This window comes from Rhamphochromis sp. 'chilingali' (assembly GCF_963969265.1).
Source record: "Rhamphochromis sp. 'chilingali' genome assembly, chromosome: 7".
In the NCBI taxonomy this organism is placed as follows: Eukaryota; Metazoa; Chordata; class Actinopteri; order Cichliformes; family Cichlidae; genus Rhamphochromis; species Rhamphochromis sp. 'chilingali'.
Window position 1 is genome coordinate 34,706,794 of NC_137934.1, and position 17,765 is coordinate 34,724,558.

Below are 17,765 nucleotides of genomic sequence, written 5' to 3' on the forward strand. Positions count from 1 at the left end.
ATTATTGTGGAAAATAAAAAGCACACTGAGACATTAAAGTATGTACAATATTTGCACGTTTATAATGATTCATCTTATAATTCATGACAAAACGCTCTCCCCCTCACATAAGCTGTCGTTATAAGTTAAAAGTATCTCAAATCAATACCAAAATACCAATACGGTATTGATTTCAGATCGATTTGGAGTATCGCACAGAACTAGGATACAAAGGAAGAAAACAACGTGAAGAACCTTCGTGTTAATTCTGTGCTGTTTTTCTTTTATAATGGTTAAAGCTTTTTCATGATCAGCCTCAGTATTTACCAAAGTACATCAGGAAACTCGCAGGTTGGCTTCTGCATTCTTTTGTTTAAAGTGTTGCTTAATTACAGGCAAAACTCAAGCTGTGCCCGTTTGATTGAAAAAGGTCCATTAGTTACACACGTGTGAGCTTCTAAGAACCTAAGAGCTCTATGCGCCTAGCTTCCGAGCCTCCATTTGTCCACTCTTTTGTCCATTTCTAAAATATCCCCTCAGTCAAACTCCCACTATAATATCTTAGAGTACCTGATTCATGTTAGTGACCTGGACTATACTGCATACCAATCTGTCATATATTCAACATAAGCATTTTTAAGATTTTGAAATAAAGAGCCTTTATTTAAAATCGACATAAATTTGTAGCGTAAGGATACTTTTATTCTGCGCACTTTCTCCTTCACCACTGACGGAAACCATGTGTAAAGCTTAGATCAGCTTACCGGCTAGCCGTGGATTTGGGTGGTCATACGGGTTCAACCCCCACCCCCCAAGTGCCTGGCACAAGCTGTACAGAGCGCACATATACTGACACAAACACACACAAAGGAATTAGAAAACATCATTGCCATCCAGGGATTCTTTCCAAAAATGCTAATGTGGCGTATTTGACCTGTTTGCTCAGCCTACATTTTTTAAAGGCATTCAGACTTCAACAGAATATTGGAAGACAGTTCTGCATTAGGTTAAAGCGCTGCTGTTATCACATTAAGCCAGGAGTTGAGGTCATCTTCCCCTTAGCTGGCGGCAAAAAGAGAGGAGAAGATGAGGGGGAAAAAGAGAATAAGGAGTGACGGAGGAGACTATCCTGAAATATTAAAGGCACCTTCTTGGACATATATATATGCACATGTAGCGATGAAACTGCCTTTTCTCTTTGTCTGCTTTTCCCACACAGACACACGTTTCTCCCTTACCTGTAGGTGCCTCTGGGTGAGGCTGATCAGGGTCTAAATACCCCTCCGGCAGGGATGTCTTTGATGGCTGTTGCCCAGCCTAATTTGAAGCAGGGCTCATCGTAAGCCTCCCATTGGGATACTGGATCAAAACACAGCCAGTGGAAAGCAAGCTGGGCCTGGAGGGGTGTGTGTGTGTGTGTCTGTGTGTCTATGAGAGTTTTATTGTTGATGCCCAGTGCGTGTGTGTAAATGTGACTGTGTAGTGAGTGTGCGAGTGCATGTGTGTACTCACCTGGCTGTTCGTCTAAGAACTGCCAGTTACAAACACTGAAAGAGGACAGAGGACTGAGGGGGCGTTACTGACAGTTCTAGCCAAGGAGCCAGCATTTTCATTTTGTTCGCTGGAAACGGAGTGTGAAACTTTGATGAAGAGCAATTTACATCTCTGGATGGCTGTGAAGAGGTCTGCTTTGTTCGGGGCCACCGAAAAAGCCGGGGCCCGCGCACTGCTGGCTCCAAAAAATCTGCCCACCCTATCGCCCAACGGCACCCACCCTCTGCCCTTCACCATCAGCCCTCCTGGCACCGCTTTCCTGCCACTTCGGCCAGTGGCTATTCTAGTATTGTGTTGTGTGGCCAAGAGCACCTGCTGGGAGTCTGTTCATCGTCCTTCCATGGGATTTTTTTTTTTTTTCAAAGTGATCCAAGGGCACCCCCACAACCTCTGCACATGACTGAAATCAGACAGAGAGGTGGAGGTACAGATGCAAATTTGCATTCATGTGAGACTAAGGTAGTTGTGTTACGCTGACTGCACAATCAGTCTTCTAACCCATGTGCGTAAATAGGGAAAGTGGGTAAAAGGCTAAAAGTAAACCTCCCTTTCTTTAGTTCAAAGGTACATAATGCATCCCACTTTAAATTTTGCATAATCTCTGAAGAGCAAATGAAAGAGCGGTTCCCCACTGTCCCGTTTATTAAAACTGAACAAATAGTCCCCTGTGCCCGTCTCGAAACAGAAGAACGGTTAATGAAGGGGGATGGTGTGAGAGACAGTGGAACAGGAGTGAAGACGGGGTGGTTTGGGATTTGTGTGTGTGTGTGTGTGTGTGTGCGCGTGGTAATGGGGCTGAGAGGCGAGCGTTTGGGTTGTATTTGTATTCCAGTGGCCCAGGGTATCCGTGGATACACCTAGGTGACTGGGAAGCATGCAGAAGGAGGAAGTGGGAGAGCAGTTATTTCTCCAACGTGCCTCTGATACCCACGATGATTAAAAAGAGCCACACAGTGTGAGGTAACTTTAGGTCATTCCTTTGGAAAACATGCTCATCTGTGGCCACATCCTCACTTATTTATTTCATGTGACCGTGACTGATTGCAGATGATTTTGTGAGTAGGACAAAAAAGGAAGGTGTCGGGACACGGTTACTGTCTCCAAAGCACCAGCAAACCACTGTTTAAGTAGCAATTGAGTACAGAGGCACAGTTGGTACTATATTTGCTGAACCATGATATTGCCAATTTTAACAGAATATTGAGATGAATATGCAGGGGAAAAAAAAAAAACGTTACCCATTGCAAAATGATTTGAAAGAACTTTTGTTTGACACCTTTTTCATGCAGTGATTGAATACATGCAGTATATGAAATACTGAACGTGATACTCATTAAACAAGAAGTGTGGAACCAAGGTTTGAGGAATTTGTCTGGTTGCCTTGTATTAAACTCAAAATTACAGCAAAATTACTGGAGCTGCTCAGCCATAGAAACCCATGCAGTGACGAAGCTCCCAGAGCAGTTTTTGAGCTGTTATTAATGCCAGAAGACGTTTTGAACTTATTGAATCAGCGGAGCGTTGGTGTCTCCAAACCTCCCTCTGTAACTTTGTGTGGTCTACCACTTCATGTCTGAGTTGTAATAACACAGTAATAACACTTACAGTTGATTGTGGAATATCTAGAAAGGAAGAACTCTTGAAAACTGTTTTGTTGCAATGGTGGCACCAAATACAACACCACGCTGTGAATCAGTGAGCTCTTTAGGACCGCTCATTCTTTCATACTGTAAGGTGGTTGACTTCATACACCTGTGGCTGTGGGACTGAAACAGCACAAAGTCAAAGATTAAAAGGTGTGCCTCAATACTTTTGCCTGTATAGTAGATGTATGTAAAAAGAGACGTCAGTTTTTGCCATTTTGGGAAATTTAAGCAGTTGATTGTCATTCGCTGGCTGCAATTCACAGCAGTTGCAAAGCACTTCCAAGTCACTGTAACAATAAACAAGCCAAAAAACAACCGTTGAATAGCAGAAAGCAAGAAGACTGTATAAGATAACTGAAATAAAACTTGAATGAATATATTATGTAAAATCATTTAACATAATTGTAACAGTAATGCTGCTCTGCAGTTGAAACAAACTTTAATAGATATGTCAGTGGGCTACATAGACTGGAGGATTTGGGCTTAAGTTCAGTGTAAGCCTCATCTGATTGTGGGCCAGTTAAGCAGTACTTTGTCAGCAGAGTAGCTGAGGGAGGGTTTTCTGGCCAATTAAAACACGTCCCATGTTGTTTAAGATTATCAAAAAATCCCAGTGTCTTAGTGTGTTCCCAGCTTTAAAAGCGAACTCGGATGAGGTCACCTCTTAACCGACTTAAATGAAAATTTAGTCACAGTGATCAGTTGTCGTCATTACGAAATGTCAACACGGCTCCCGGCAGCTCCTCCATTTAAAGTTGAGATGTCACGAGATTACACCAGACAGACGAGCTCATTTGGTCGGCTTACGGAGCGGGATGATTCATAAGCTGCAACAAAGGCTGTGCCAAATGGTTCCCACCGCATGCTTTTCTTTTCTTCCCCTCCTAATGTTCCCAAATCAAGAAGCTTTGAGGGGGCCAACAAAAAGAGCTTAGTCATTGTGCAGTTTCATTCATGCAGCTGATGATGATGGGACATGTAGGCCTTAAAGGGATTAGCGTAGAATACATGCTTACTTTAAGTTTTTTAACTTGCTCGAGACAGTCTCGGCACTCTAAAGAGGAAGTTAGCGAGTCATGGCACTGACCGAGCTTCCTTTGGCCGCTGTGTGGACAAGTCTCCTCATTAGCTTGAAATTCCTTACTATAAGCAAGTTGTAGGTATGTGTATTAAAGGAGGAAAAACAAACCTAAAAGTGAATTTTAAAATTAAAATGGCAGTAGCTATGACAGGAAATAGAAATGGATGTGACGCTCGTGGAGTGTTGAACAAACTGCAATGATGGCTATAAACTGACCCTTAAAACTGGTAGGCAACAAACTTTGTGCAGTTTAGATCAGCCCCCACAGCAGCGGGCAGGTAGGGTGGGTGGTGATGGTGTAGTTTAACCTCCTAAGACCCAAACTCTTTCATGGTATGCATTTTTAATTTCTCTTTGCTATTTGGGCTGATTGTGACCTGATGAATGTAAAGCAAAGAATTATCTTTTTACTTGATTATGCTCTACAGGGGCCTGATATCCACATATGAGGACATTCGTTTTAAATTTCGATAGAACAGTGGCGGCATAATATAATAAGTGGATATCAGGCCCTTGTAGAGCAAAATTTAGTATTGTGTTCTAGACAAGCCAAAATGTGATGTCCACACATGTGGATGCCAGGTCCTGGGAGGGTAAGCAGAGGGTTCTTAGCCGGGAACATTTTAAATGTGCTAACTGTGCTCAGCAATAGTGGCGATTCTGGGTTCCTTCGGTTTAATGAGAGTAATTAAGGACATACAGTTGTAGACACACAGACATCGTTCATTGTGAAATATTTCACATGCAGGTGTTTCGTCGCATCTCGCAGGACATCCCTGCAGCTGATCTGCATTTTACAAAATCATTTATTTTTCTAATCAGCGATCACAAACAGAGCAGACAAAGGAGAAAAGACAACTGGCTGTTTGCCAAAGGGGAAAAAAAAATAAATGTAGGGGGTGGGGGCGGAGGAAGGAGGGGAAGGGTGGAGAAGAAGGGCATAAGTAATGCAAAACGAATAAGTGTGGCGAGAAAGACAAAGGATGGGAGGCTGTGTACAGTGGTTTTGTTTTGCTGAGAGCGCAGCATAACATGGAGGCGGGTCAGCGTGTCACAGACGCACACGACAACAAAACAATCGCCGTCCTCCATCGCTCTGCAGGTTGACGCTCTGCTCTTCCAGCTTCTTTTTTGAACCATAAATAGATAGGAATGCAGATAATGTATGGTGCTGTACAAACAGATGCACACATGCTGCAATTCCTGTTGACCTTTTTATGAGTTTTTTTTCCCCTCCAAAAAGCGGCCATTTGTAATTGAAATGAATTCTTCTTGCTTGTCATCGTCAGCAGCAGCAGCAGCAGCAGGAGGAGGAGGAATTCGTCCCTCTCCTTTGTCTGTGGACGCTCAGTAGGCTTTATTGGAATCCCCCCTCCGTCGTAACCCTCCTCCTCCCCGGCCACTCCCTCTGGCGAGTGCTGATTTTTGATAATAAGCCCAGCAGTAATTTGTCATGTGGCCCGACCAGCAGCGCGCGGCATGTGAGCGGTTTGGGACTTGAATGGCAATGGTTGGAAGTGCAGGGCCGCGAGAGGGAAATTACGAGGCTCACAGCGAGCGTCGATTCATAGAGCCAGCGGGGACATTGTTTGTTGGTACAAGGCTTTTCTTTTTCGTTTTTGGGGATCGGGCTGCTGAAACCTCACCCGTTCCTGCTTGTCAGTCAGTCGCTCGCTCGAAGAGTAATTACAGGAGAGCTTTTATCAATTTTTATTTTGCCACTCGACTGTGGCTGTCACACACGTGGCAGTTTGGCTTTTAAATTTGGGGTTTCCACTATTTTGCAATTGAAAATTTAATTGCTATAAGTCATCAAGGTTATTCATTATTTAGCAATTATGCATCGATAAAGAGAGCTGATGAATATTTGACTATTCAGCACGTCAGCGGGCAGATATAGGCTTAAAACGCAGAGGTCGGAGTTTACTGCTCTTCCTGTTGGGTTGTGCAAATATAAGCAGTATAGGAGTGCGCATAAAGAGCAAACACTATTGTGTATTGTGTGTGACTATGTGTGTGTTTGCTTGACAAACTAGGGTTTCATATAGCACTGTACATCCCATCCTCCCCCCATGCATCACAACAATTTTATGGCCCCAGTGGGGGATTTACACTATACGTCTGAGTGAACAAGTGAGTAGGCTTGTGTGTGTGTGTGTGTGTGTGTGTGTGTGTGTGTTTGCGTGTGTGTGTTTGCGTGTGTGTGCGCATGTGTTCTGACCTCTGGAGTCCGGCTGGAAGCTGGCGTGATTGAAACTGTTTCTTGACTAACACAGCAGGACAGATCTTCCCTTTGAAAATACAATATTTGAGTTTTTGAGGGGGGGGAAATAAAAAGTTGTATTTGCAATGGCATCTTCATAGTTTCACATTATGATACAGTGTGTTGAATATGGATCCTTCATGAATGCAAAGCCTTATGGGGTTTTATATTGACTCGATGGCACTGTCTCAACAATTGATCGCCTGATATTCTGATGAGATTGGCGTGTGGAGGTAGAGGGGAGGAAGTGTGTGCAAGCATGTGTGTCTGTGCGTGTGCATGAATGCTAGTATGTATGCGAGTAACGGGGTCGGTATCAGTGCCTGTGTTTAATAAATCAATGCAGGTCAAGTCTGAGAGCTCGATGTCACCGATATAGAGGTAGTTGAGAATACAGGAGCAGCGAGGTTGCTCTATGCATATGTCATTTCTAATGAGCGGTATTAGAACACAAAGATATGACCTCATAGTCTCCTGACTTCTTGGAAAAGAGTACCGTCTCTCTACACACACACACACACACACACACACACACACACACACACACACACACACACACACACACACACACACACACACAATGTTTACTCACACCTGTTAAAGGCCTCTGCTCACACACACTTTTCGCGACCTCTTCTGCTTCCTCGTGCTCACGCCTCTCATCCCGCATAATGGTTTGAAGGACTAGCGGGGCATCGTGGCGTAAACAAAACAAAAACAAGCGCGGCCTCGTTTCTTTCTCACCGTGCGCTCCCACAGTGGCCCCTTTTGTGATCCTACTTAATTAGCAGTCTCTGAACATAAAACAGTGCGGCGCACAAAGCCACCGCTCTCAGGTCGCTCATACAAGATGCTCCACTCACCGGCACAACGACAAAAACACTTGGATTTGTTCGTCTCAAAGAGGAAGCAAAAAAGTCTTTTGGACATATGACCCCCCCAAAAAAAGAAAAAAAGAAAAAAAAGGATGAGGTTTGGAGAGGAGGGGGAAAGGTTAGAAAAACACGACAGTATGTGCGTAGAGAAGCACAGCATAAAGCAGGCCGATACTTTTCCTGTAATGTCATCCCATCAGATCTTGCGTCTTTAATTCTTTTCTTTTTTTTCCCATTTTCTTTTTGTTGTCTTGCTTCATGCCCTTCACTTCTAAGCTGCTTTGCAGAGCTGTAATGCCCCACTTATGTAAGGGAAGGGGGGGGGGGGGCTAGGATGTGACAGAATTTGGGAGGTCTTGGGTTTTGGCATAAGGCTGGTGTTCTGGGAGTTAAATCCCAGGATCTGAGAACAACACAGAGCCACAATGACAAAAACAACATAAAACACAGATATTTTTTTTTTTTCCTTCTCTTTAGCCAGATGGAGAAAATACAGACCAGATGATTGGTAATTGTCAAAGCTGGGGCATTAAAGCTGTAATGCTGTAAAAGTGTGTGTGATGTCTACCATTTTAGGCACACAATACTGGATAATATCAGAGTAAGGACCCTCAGTTTCAGATCGAGTGTAGTGTATTCTTTTTGTGTCCTCAAATTTTTATCGAAACAAAAAATGTTACAAAGAGCTCAATGTTATGTTGCCCCAGTGACTAATATATTGCTTTAAAGTTAGGAGATGATCTAATGGAAAGTAAAGCTTTTTCCTAATTCAAGTGACCCTGACCTTTGACCTATGACCTTGAAGCCTTCCATATTAAAAGGATGTATTTTATTATCTTTACCCATATGATTGTAGCAGAATGGGCTGAAATCTTTGGCTTTTATAAGCCATAGTGTGTCCTGTAGTGTGTGATTTTTGCCAAACTTTAAGGCATCGTTGTGCTGCTGTAGTGCATTGTATTGGAAAAAATGTAAACATTTGTTGTACAGTTTTGTGGTTAACGGTGTCTACAATCACACAAAATTTAAAAAGTGATATGTTGAAAACTATGGACACTAGACTGCTAACAAACAAAGGAACTGATTACATAGTCCCTCTATTTGGGGGAGAGTAAAAGTTGAGCTAGACATCTTGGGGCTGGAGTGGCCACTAGCATCATTTTAGCATGATTTAAGACTAAAGTGGACCACACACCTGTATGCATATTAACACACTTATTGGCTCAGGCACGCATTAGCGTTAGCCAAGGTCAAGTAGCAGGGAGACGGGAGAAAACGTGATAAAGTTGCTGCTTTTTTCTAGATGGGAGACACAGGCTTGTGTTGTGCATACAAGGAGGAAGGATTACTCTGTTAGATCAAATAAAGTGGACGCATAAAACCAGTCAGTAAGAGAATTCTTATAATTGGTTTCTTGAGTTTAAAGACCTGTTTATATGCAACATTTTCACTCAATGTCAAACGGGTGGAAAAACAGAAACCGGACTTTAGTAGTAATTTGATAGCATTAATATTTGCTGAAGATGTTAGGCAAACATGCTCAATGCCAAAAACACAACTTTAATTGTGCTTGTCAATGTAAGCAAAGAGACCGCTACTAGACAAAGAGGATCCTTGAAGTGTGTGCGCGTGTGAGAGTGTGTTTCCTGTGGCGATGCTTTGTGCATTTGTTCACACTAAGGTAATTCTGCTTTCACACTGCCTTAAAACTAAATAGTAAAAGTTGCGTCATTATTCCGCACCACAGCCTCTCTTCATGAGCTCCTCTTAATGCTAATCCTCGTCACAGCAAAGCGATTCTCATAAAAGACTCTTCATATTTCTCTGGAAGCTTTGAACAGAGAGAATGCGGTCCAAGCTTTTGTCTTAAAATAAGTACACAGGTACAGCCTTAAGTAGAGGTATAAACAGATTCATGGGCACACACGCTCATGCAGACAAACACCGATGAGAGATTAACCTCCGGGAAGCAGTTGAATATGAGGGGAAACTGCACTGGCGTTTCTTCTATAATGCGCCTTAGCTTTCCTGACATTATTGCTTCCTATTTTGGAATTGGTCCTTGAACATATCCTATATGATGCTTGTGACACTAATATATATTTATAGTGTAATTTCTAGGCTACATTACAAGCAGTGGCAGAGGTATTCAACTAAAATATGATGTCCAGTTAAAAAAAAACAAACAAACAAAGAAAACCTCACACAATATGCACTACATCTTGAATTTGTATCAGTGTCTGTATATAGTCAACAGCTGGCTGTCAAATAAAACAAAGAAAGTACAATTCAGCAGTAATTCAACAATGTTTATTATACATTTAAATAATAAAATCTAAAAAGTAAAATAAAAAATAGAGCTTTTGAAAATGGTGTAGTTTGAGTTTCTCCTCTTCTTGTTTTTCCTCAGCTACATTTGACGTGTAAAGTTACAATGCAAACAACTGTGCGTCCTGTGTACATACTTGGACTACCGTAAAGACAAAGGAAAAGGCAGCCCAGGTTAAAATAACCTTACCGTAAATATCAGAAAAGTTGTGCAGGGTAAAATAGAAACTATCTGTTAAAATCTCATAAGAGGTCTGGGTAGTTAGGTGTGCCTCTTTCTTTTTTCATTTCATTTTAAAAATATGTTCACCTACATATATAAACCTGTTTTACAGAGAAGCAGCTAGGTGTTGCATATGATGAAGATAACAGCGCATGCATGCACCTCAGGTCACTGGGAAATGCTCTCCAACTGTCCGCTGCTGCAGCGGTCTCTTTCATCTTTACCACGCTCAACTTCAGAGGCTTTCTTAATACCACACAGTGCAAGTGTCACCCAGGTACCCTGCCCAACTCTTCTCACCTCTGGTGTTCTGCATTATTTATTCTCTTGTTTTTGTACCCCCCCAAAAAAATAAATAAATCCAGAGCCAACGTCTTGCCCTATAGGCCCGACTCTCCTGTGTCCAGAGAGGGAGATCATAAAAATTGTAACAAGCTTCTTTCAACTGGTAGGTGGTATTTGATGTGGTGAGAGGAGCATAATATATGGCGTATTTGATCTGGCCAGCTGTCTGAGTTGCCTGTCCATGAGTTCTCTTCACATCTCTGGCCTTTGTAGTGCGTGCATCAGTCTCATGGCCATGTACACACACACATGCACACATGCAAGCGCACTTCCTTAGATTATTGGCCTTGCCTTTAGGCTTTAGAGTGTTACACTCGCAGCATTTTTGGTAACGGTGATGATTGCTGCAAATTGTGGCTGCTGTTTGAAACTAGAGTTAATGTGGTTTAGCATTGATATACTTTTTCAATACTTCAATTTTGCAGTTATACCTAAAGGTGTTGCTTCCAGTTGAGTTTCCTTTTTAGTTTTTAATAAGTAGGATAATTTAAAAATGGTTGCCATTTTATCCTGGTATTTTCGCCGCTACATCTCTGTCTGCAGCTTAGGGAAGCTTGATAGGCCTTTAATCTCCTCAAAAGACCAACATTTTTCTGCTTTACTCCATTGCCGTCTTTGTTTCTTGCTCACACACTCACATATATTTCTTTGAGTAATGTGCGCTCCCTTACGTTTGTGGTTTTCACCTCCGCTCACTGATTTAGAGCCTCTCTCGCTCTCCTGACATGCTCCGTTCTTTAGCTCTTTAGCCGATCACAACAATGTAGAGGACCATCCATTTCCTCTCCTCTTTCTCCCACACTTCATCTCGCTCCTCTTGCTCCTTTTGTCTCTAATTTTTTTTCCTCCCTTCTGTCCTTTTACAAGAGGGTTTGTACTCTACTGCGTAGTACATAGGTTGTGCTTTAAGATTATCTCTGGGACAGCCAGGGATTAAAAAAAAGAAAGGGAAAAAAAACAGGGGCGGGCAGAAACTTTCCTATTGTAGAATTTTAAGTTAAGAAAATGAATAATGTGGCAAGTAAATACAGTGAGCAAGAAATTAACTCCAACTAACAGGTTGCGGGGGAAGCGAGTTAATTTTCATAGGCTAATCATCAGTTTACACAGCCGTTCTTTGTTCGACGTTTCCCAGGATTTTTCTTTTACACTGCTGCGATGACTGCACAAGCTGCTTCAAACACTTAGTGGTGAAGTTCTGTGTCTACGTCTGTCACACATTTCTTGTCGGTTTAGTTATTCAAATGAGCTTTTGTGTAACATGCAAATTATCTGCACACAGTTTGAGCTGAGTCTCTGTAATAGAATGACTGATGATGCAACATGGTTACCCTGGTATTTAGTCTGGCCTTCCTCGCTAGAAGAACAGACTGAGTGGGTTTGGTAAATTCTTACTGGGATATTTTAAACCGAATTTGTCTCAACATCAAATGTAATTTATTTATTTATTTGTTCACATAATTAAGCACTAGCTTAAATATCAGGTCCAGCTAAATAAAAGCAGGATTTGGAGAAAGCTCAGGCACAAGGTGCAGGGCAAAGACTGTGTTGTGTGACTTTATGCATAAAAAAAGAGATCAAAAGAGATTACCTGCAGGAACTTCTTTCTGGAAAATTTTCCCAACGACGGTTCTCTGAATGAGCTGCTTAATGTGTGATGAAATACTGTGCACTCCACACAAATAGCCTTGGAGGAAAGGAAAAGTGTAGCTAAGCCAGTAGAAACCCATGTTAGGCTGATGCTGAGCCCTAAAACCAAAGAAAGGTCCCTCCATGAGTGCACTGCTATACCGATATTGACCCTGGTACTGGAGATACCTAATGATTCACTAATATCAGTTAATTTACTGCAACTCGCAGGGCCAATCCAGATGGTTGCTACTTTCAAACACATTATTATCCCAACTTTATGAAATAACCATAGGCATCAGCGTAAAAAAAAAAAGGGACATATCTGACTCTAAACAATGAAGCCAGTTCTTCGTATCATTCTTTAAAATAATCTGCAGGATTAATAGTCATGATATAGATGTCCATTGGAAATAGTGCAGTTGCTTGCTTGGTCCATTTGTAATGTGTAGGGAAGTCAACAGAACCGATGCTTGTAATACGCTGGAAGAACTGTACACGGCACAACAGAAATTAGATGTGGAAGATTGTGACAAGGGTTAGGGAGACCGGCATCCAGATCGTTTTAAAGAATTAAAGGTGAATGAGTTTCAATTAAATGTATCTAAAGTATCTTATTTTATCGTGAAATGCAAGTTGCAGGTTTTTTGAGACAGCTGGCACTGCCACTGCAAAACCAGCTATGTCCCATAGGTTAATTTATTTGTTTGTCTAAAGTTGTACAAATGCTTATGCTAGCATGTACTGTAATAAGGTTATAGCTTGTAGGTTACTTGGCAACCGTCCTTCATATTTTCGTTTGTGTCCTATCAACAAAATATCAAGTTAACAATTTAAATACACAATCATTTTAAATAAAAAAACAAAACAAATTCATGATAATAAAAAATTCTACTGATATTGTTGCCAACTACAAATTTCTGCTATCATGACATTGGTATCTTTCTAATCATGAGCACGTGTTCATGAGGGAGAATTTAAAAAAAAAAAAAAAAAAAAAAGCTTCATTTATAGCAATAAAAAAATAGTAACGTGAAAATTGCTTCACATTTTTAAAGACTGAAGCTTTAACTTTAAGGACTACCGAATGGCAAAGCAGTGTAGAAGTCCAAAGCTAGTTTATTCAGGGTGCTTAAAACCCGATTCAAAACTGTCACTACCTCTAATTAAAGGATGGAAAGTTATCTCACCACAGCGCTGTTGTCTGTTTCATGCCATTGTTGCCATTGCAAATCAACATTTCAGGGATGGAGTCAGCTATGCCTCTGTTGTAGCTGCTGGATGTTTAATTTACATTCTGCTGTCCCTCTTTGTGTTTGTGTGTGTGTAATGGAGTCTGTTATTTGAATTACTTCAAGGCAGGAGCTGACCTTTACCTTTTCTCAGGGCAAACTATAGTGTCTCAAACCATGTTGTCAGGAGTATATGGAGAGGAATCCGTTGTATGTGCTTTGTATGGACAGAATGTAGACTGTATGAATGTCGATAGGGCAGCTTAGTCACTCATTGATCATGGAGGTCTCCAGAGTGTGCCGTTAGTTGAATGCCATAGCTTGTGCAGTAGCTGCATCCTTGAGCAGTTTTTCTGGTACCATGTACATTGGGGCGTCCAAGTAATTTAAGTTATGGGACACATGTACCCAGGTTAAATGTGGATGAGGCCAGCCCAGTAAAATCAGAAACACCTTTTTTCTTTTTCTCCACAAAAAAAGGAAATGGTTAGCCTGAGAGGTCTTAAGAAACATACATGTGTTTTCTGAAATATGTCTCAATTAATTGGCATTCATTTACTAGTCTACTGTCATTATGAAGAAACTCTAGTTTCTTTATAAGATCACTGCCCTAACCGCCTTACTTCAGTGTGGAAATTGCACATTCATTCACCATTGCTCTCTTAAATGTGGGAACCAAAATAACAAGGGAAGGGGTTGTTGGAGTCTTTACTGCTCAACAATTTCAAAATCCTGTATTGGTTGGGCTCTAACAGTATTAATGTAAGGCCTCCTAATACTGATCATTCAAGTGTGACCGTTCAATGTTAATAGGTTTTTACTTCACACCATACATTTTTGGGGGATCTCAGAGGATTAAAAAGTTGTTCCCAAAAGCAGTATGTTGATACAACATAGAACATCCTTGATGTATTTATAGTTTTTTAATTAAATCCTATTATGTGTGAGTTATTGGTGTGTTTTTGTTTTTGACAGTAAACTAAAATCAGATTTTTGACATCTAGGATGAGGGTTTGTTGGTAGGTATGCATGGGTATATTTGCATAATATGTCTGTAGTAGTTTTCCACTGCACATTATTCACTCTCTCAAAATAACCTTATCATAAGGCAGGTTTAGGCTGTTCCATATGGATGGCATCTGTATATGACAGGTCTTGGCGCATCAGAATGTAAATGTAAGCAGCAGTTTGTGTGTGTATCAGCAACTCTTAGGAGGATGTGTAGATGTTTTCCTAGTTGGTTCTAAAATAATATATGCATGCTTTTACAGCTATTAAGCTCCTTCCATAGTCATTAACTAAAGGAGTTCTACTGTGTGTAATGGAAGAAGTGAAATTCAAAAGTCTTTTTGATGTGTAGTGGTATTTTTTTATTCTTAGTGTCAGTTTTTGAGCCTGTTGCTGAAAACGGAGTTTTTAATTTGAATTTTTATTTTGTTACAGTTTTCTGACTGTTCTGCCGTAGACCTGTGCGTGTGAAATTTTATTTAGAACCTTAAATGTCAAGATGAATGGTATTGTCTAGTTATGATATATTTTATTGAAGTTTCTATGTTTTCACAACCCCTTTCTGAAGATTAGTTGCTGACTTTCTTCCCCCAGAACAATTAAAATGTCCAGTATTCTCTACAAAACACATTTCTTTGTGGGGGGGGGTTAAAAAAAAAAAAAAAAAAACCTGTATCCAGTGTAAACCGGGATGTGTAAGTTGCACTTGAACACACCTTTGATGCTCTGACTGCCTAAGTAGAAACATTGCCTGCTGTAGGTTAAATTAAAATTGGACTGGAAAATTGGTTTCAAGTTGGTGCTCAGAATTGCTCTCAACTAAAGTTCAATTTTAATTACCTTGTTGACTTGTTAAGTGAAAACATTTGACATGTTTTCTTGGTGCGTACTTCTACATCACATCTTTCCTAAAGTATTGTTTTTTTTTCCCCTTTTTTTTAGCTTTAATCAGATATTGTTTGCTGTGCTTAAGAGACTATGTCCAAATAAATATCAATTATATTGTCTAATAGTGGTATCGGATCTGCCGGGTGACTGGGGCTTTCTGTGTAGAGTTTGTTCTCTGCAGATATTCGGTCTTCCTCCCACAGTCCAAAGACTTGATTGTTTGGTTAACTGCTTATTCAGACTTTGCTGTAGGTATGAATGGTTGTCTCCCTCTTAGCCCTGTGTTATACTGGTAACCTGTCCAGAGTGTACCCTGTCTCTTGCCTGCAACCCTGAATTGGATAAGCAGTTAAGAAAATGGATGGTTCAATCATTCACTGTGGTGATGACTATCAGAGTATCAGCAGACACAATGCTTTCTTGAGGCCATATGATAATGTTGAATGTTTCTCTTCTCTACACAGCGAAGAAGACGTGCGCAGCCACAGACTTCACCTGTAAGAATGGACAGTGTCTTCCTGCTAGGTGGCGCTGTGACGGAGAAGTAGAGTGCGCAGACGGTTCAGATGAAGCCGATTCAATCTGCAGTAAGTAGCAGCACAGCCACACTGACTGGGCAAAACTGTGAGCAAAGTCAGTTTTGTCAGCACATATGCACACACACACGCGCGCGCGCGCGCACACACACACACACACACACGCATAAAATACTCCCAAGGTCACTCATTTTCAGTGTGTCATATTTTGCTGCACGCCGCCGTGCTAACCTTCTGTTTCTCGCACATTGCCTCAGAAAATAGCTTTTAGTGGCTTTTTTGTTGTCTGCTTCAGCAGCAGACTCAGAACCTTTGTACAAGGTTTGATCAAGGCCCTCGATGGCAGAAGAGTGGACAAGATGTCTGCTGAGCATCCTCAAAGGGAGAATTAGAAATAATTACTGAGCCCTAAATTCATCTCGTTCTCATTAAGTAGCTCATGACACGAGAGAAAATTTCTCTAAATTACATATTCAGTCACGCAGTGCATTTTAGAAACTTTTTTTTCCCATCTTGTCCAAGTTCACATATTATCACTTTAACCCTAATGGAAACTGTAAAGCTGTTTGATAGTTACGGTGCATTGCAGCTAATGTAGTTATATTTTACACAGACAAATGTAATGTAAGGTTTTATTAGTGTTCCTGTAATTATTAAAATGACTACAGTTGAATTTGAGTCTGTTCTGGAAATGCAGCAGCTCATAAACAATGAAATACATTATTCTGTACTTCTCTCCTTAATACATGTTATATTATTTCAAAGGTTTTTTAACTGTTAACCATAAGCTGTCCATGTCAACATTTTTGTTTCTCACTTCAAATTAGTGATGCCATAATGTTGCAAAACATGCTTATAATACACATAATAATAAACATAATGAGAAATGTTCCTCTGCACAAATTAGTACATCTCAAAAGTTTGAATATTGTCAATTTTTAAAAAAGTAATACGTTTCTTTGAATTAAAAAATGTAAACTATCATCAGTTCTCCATTCATCATATTCATCATATATATCAATATAGCCAAAATAACAGATTCCTGAAAATCAGTAATCAAGTGTCTCAAATGATCTAATTTGGGTTTGCATAAACAGCTATTCATACAACGTAAATACAGAGTATCACTCAGTTTAGTTCAGTACATGTGACCTCAATCATGGACAAGACCGTTAACTTGAAACTTGTTCAAATGACGTGTGGGGTAAACCATAGAAGTTAATTCCAGAAAGGCTGGTTGTTCACAAAGTGCTGTATTGAAACATATCAATGGAAATTTGACTAGAAGGGAAAAGCATGGTAGGAAAAATCCTGAGAGTAAATGTCTGAAAACATTGATTCCAAAACTTAAGGAGCTTCATGAGTACTGGGGCTGGGCTCAGTATATCTAAAGCTAGATGTCGTCAAGATAGTAGTGGGAATGCTTGTGCCAAATCATATTGTCCGGAACAACAACACTAATCCGGGCATGTCTGAGAACAACACAGTGTGCTTCAATTTCACACCTAAAAAGAGAGTTACTTCAGCAACCTCCAACAAGCCACAGTACTTTACATAGTGTATGTGTTAGTGTGGTGGAAACAGAAGCTCACTGAAGCTCAAGTGTTTAAAGACTTTACTTTTTGTTTTTGGATGGGAGGCTAATGGCCTGTGGTAAAATTGGTAGACGTTAAAGTACTTCTTTGATATAAGAGGCTTTTACTATATATAGCTTTAAACTTTATGAATACTTTTCTTTTTCTTGTTTGTTAACTACATGTTCAAGCTGTTTAAGATAAGATAACCTTTATTAGTCCCACGTGTGGGAAATTTGTTGTTTATAACACAGACCAGGAGTCCTCAAAGATTGAGTCTTGGAGTTGTCAGTAACTTTCAATAAATCTGTGGGGGAAAAAATAAACTTGAGAAATATTTGTATCAAATTATTATAGTAAGCGTGCTCTAAGATAGTTTTGGAAGAAAAGAGCATAAGGGGTGTAGTCAACATGAAAGCATGATGGCTTTCAGTTTTGACGTAGATGAATTATCTGTTTATTAGTAGCGATCACTGGCATTTTACAGAAATTCATCTTAGCTAGTGGTGCCTTGACTTCCCACTTCCTTCTTTTTCAAAAAGGCTAACACCTATTTGCAGTTTTTTTTAAAAGATGATTTTCAAAGAGGTGATCAAAGGACTCT

General features: G+C 40.5%; 1 protein-coding gene across 4 annotated transcripts in view; it reads left to right on the forward strand.

Moving 5' to 3' along the window:
- The window catches only part of lrp8 (low density lipoprotein receptor-related protein 8, apolipoprotein e receptor), a 180,504-nt gene that overhangs the window by 71,596 nt on the left and 91,143 nt on the right, over nucleotides 1–17,765 (forward strand). For all 4 annotated transcript variants that reach the window (XM_080888024.1, XM_080888022.1, XM_080888021.1 and 1 more), the window contains exon 3: nucleotides 15,516–15,638. In XM_080888024.1, the coding sequence (XP_080744150.1) occupies nucleotides 15,516–15,638 (123 nt within the window). The remainder of the gene's footprint in view (nucleotides 1–15,515; nucleotides 15,639–17,765) is intronic.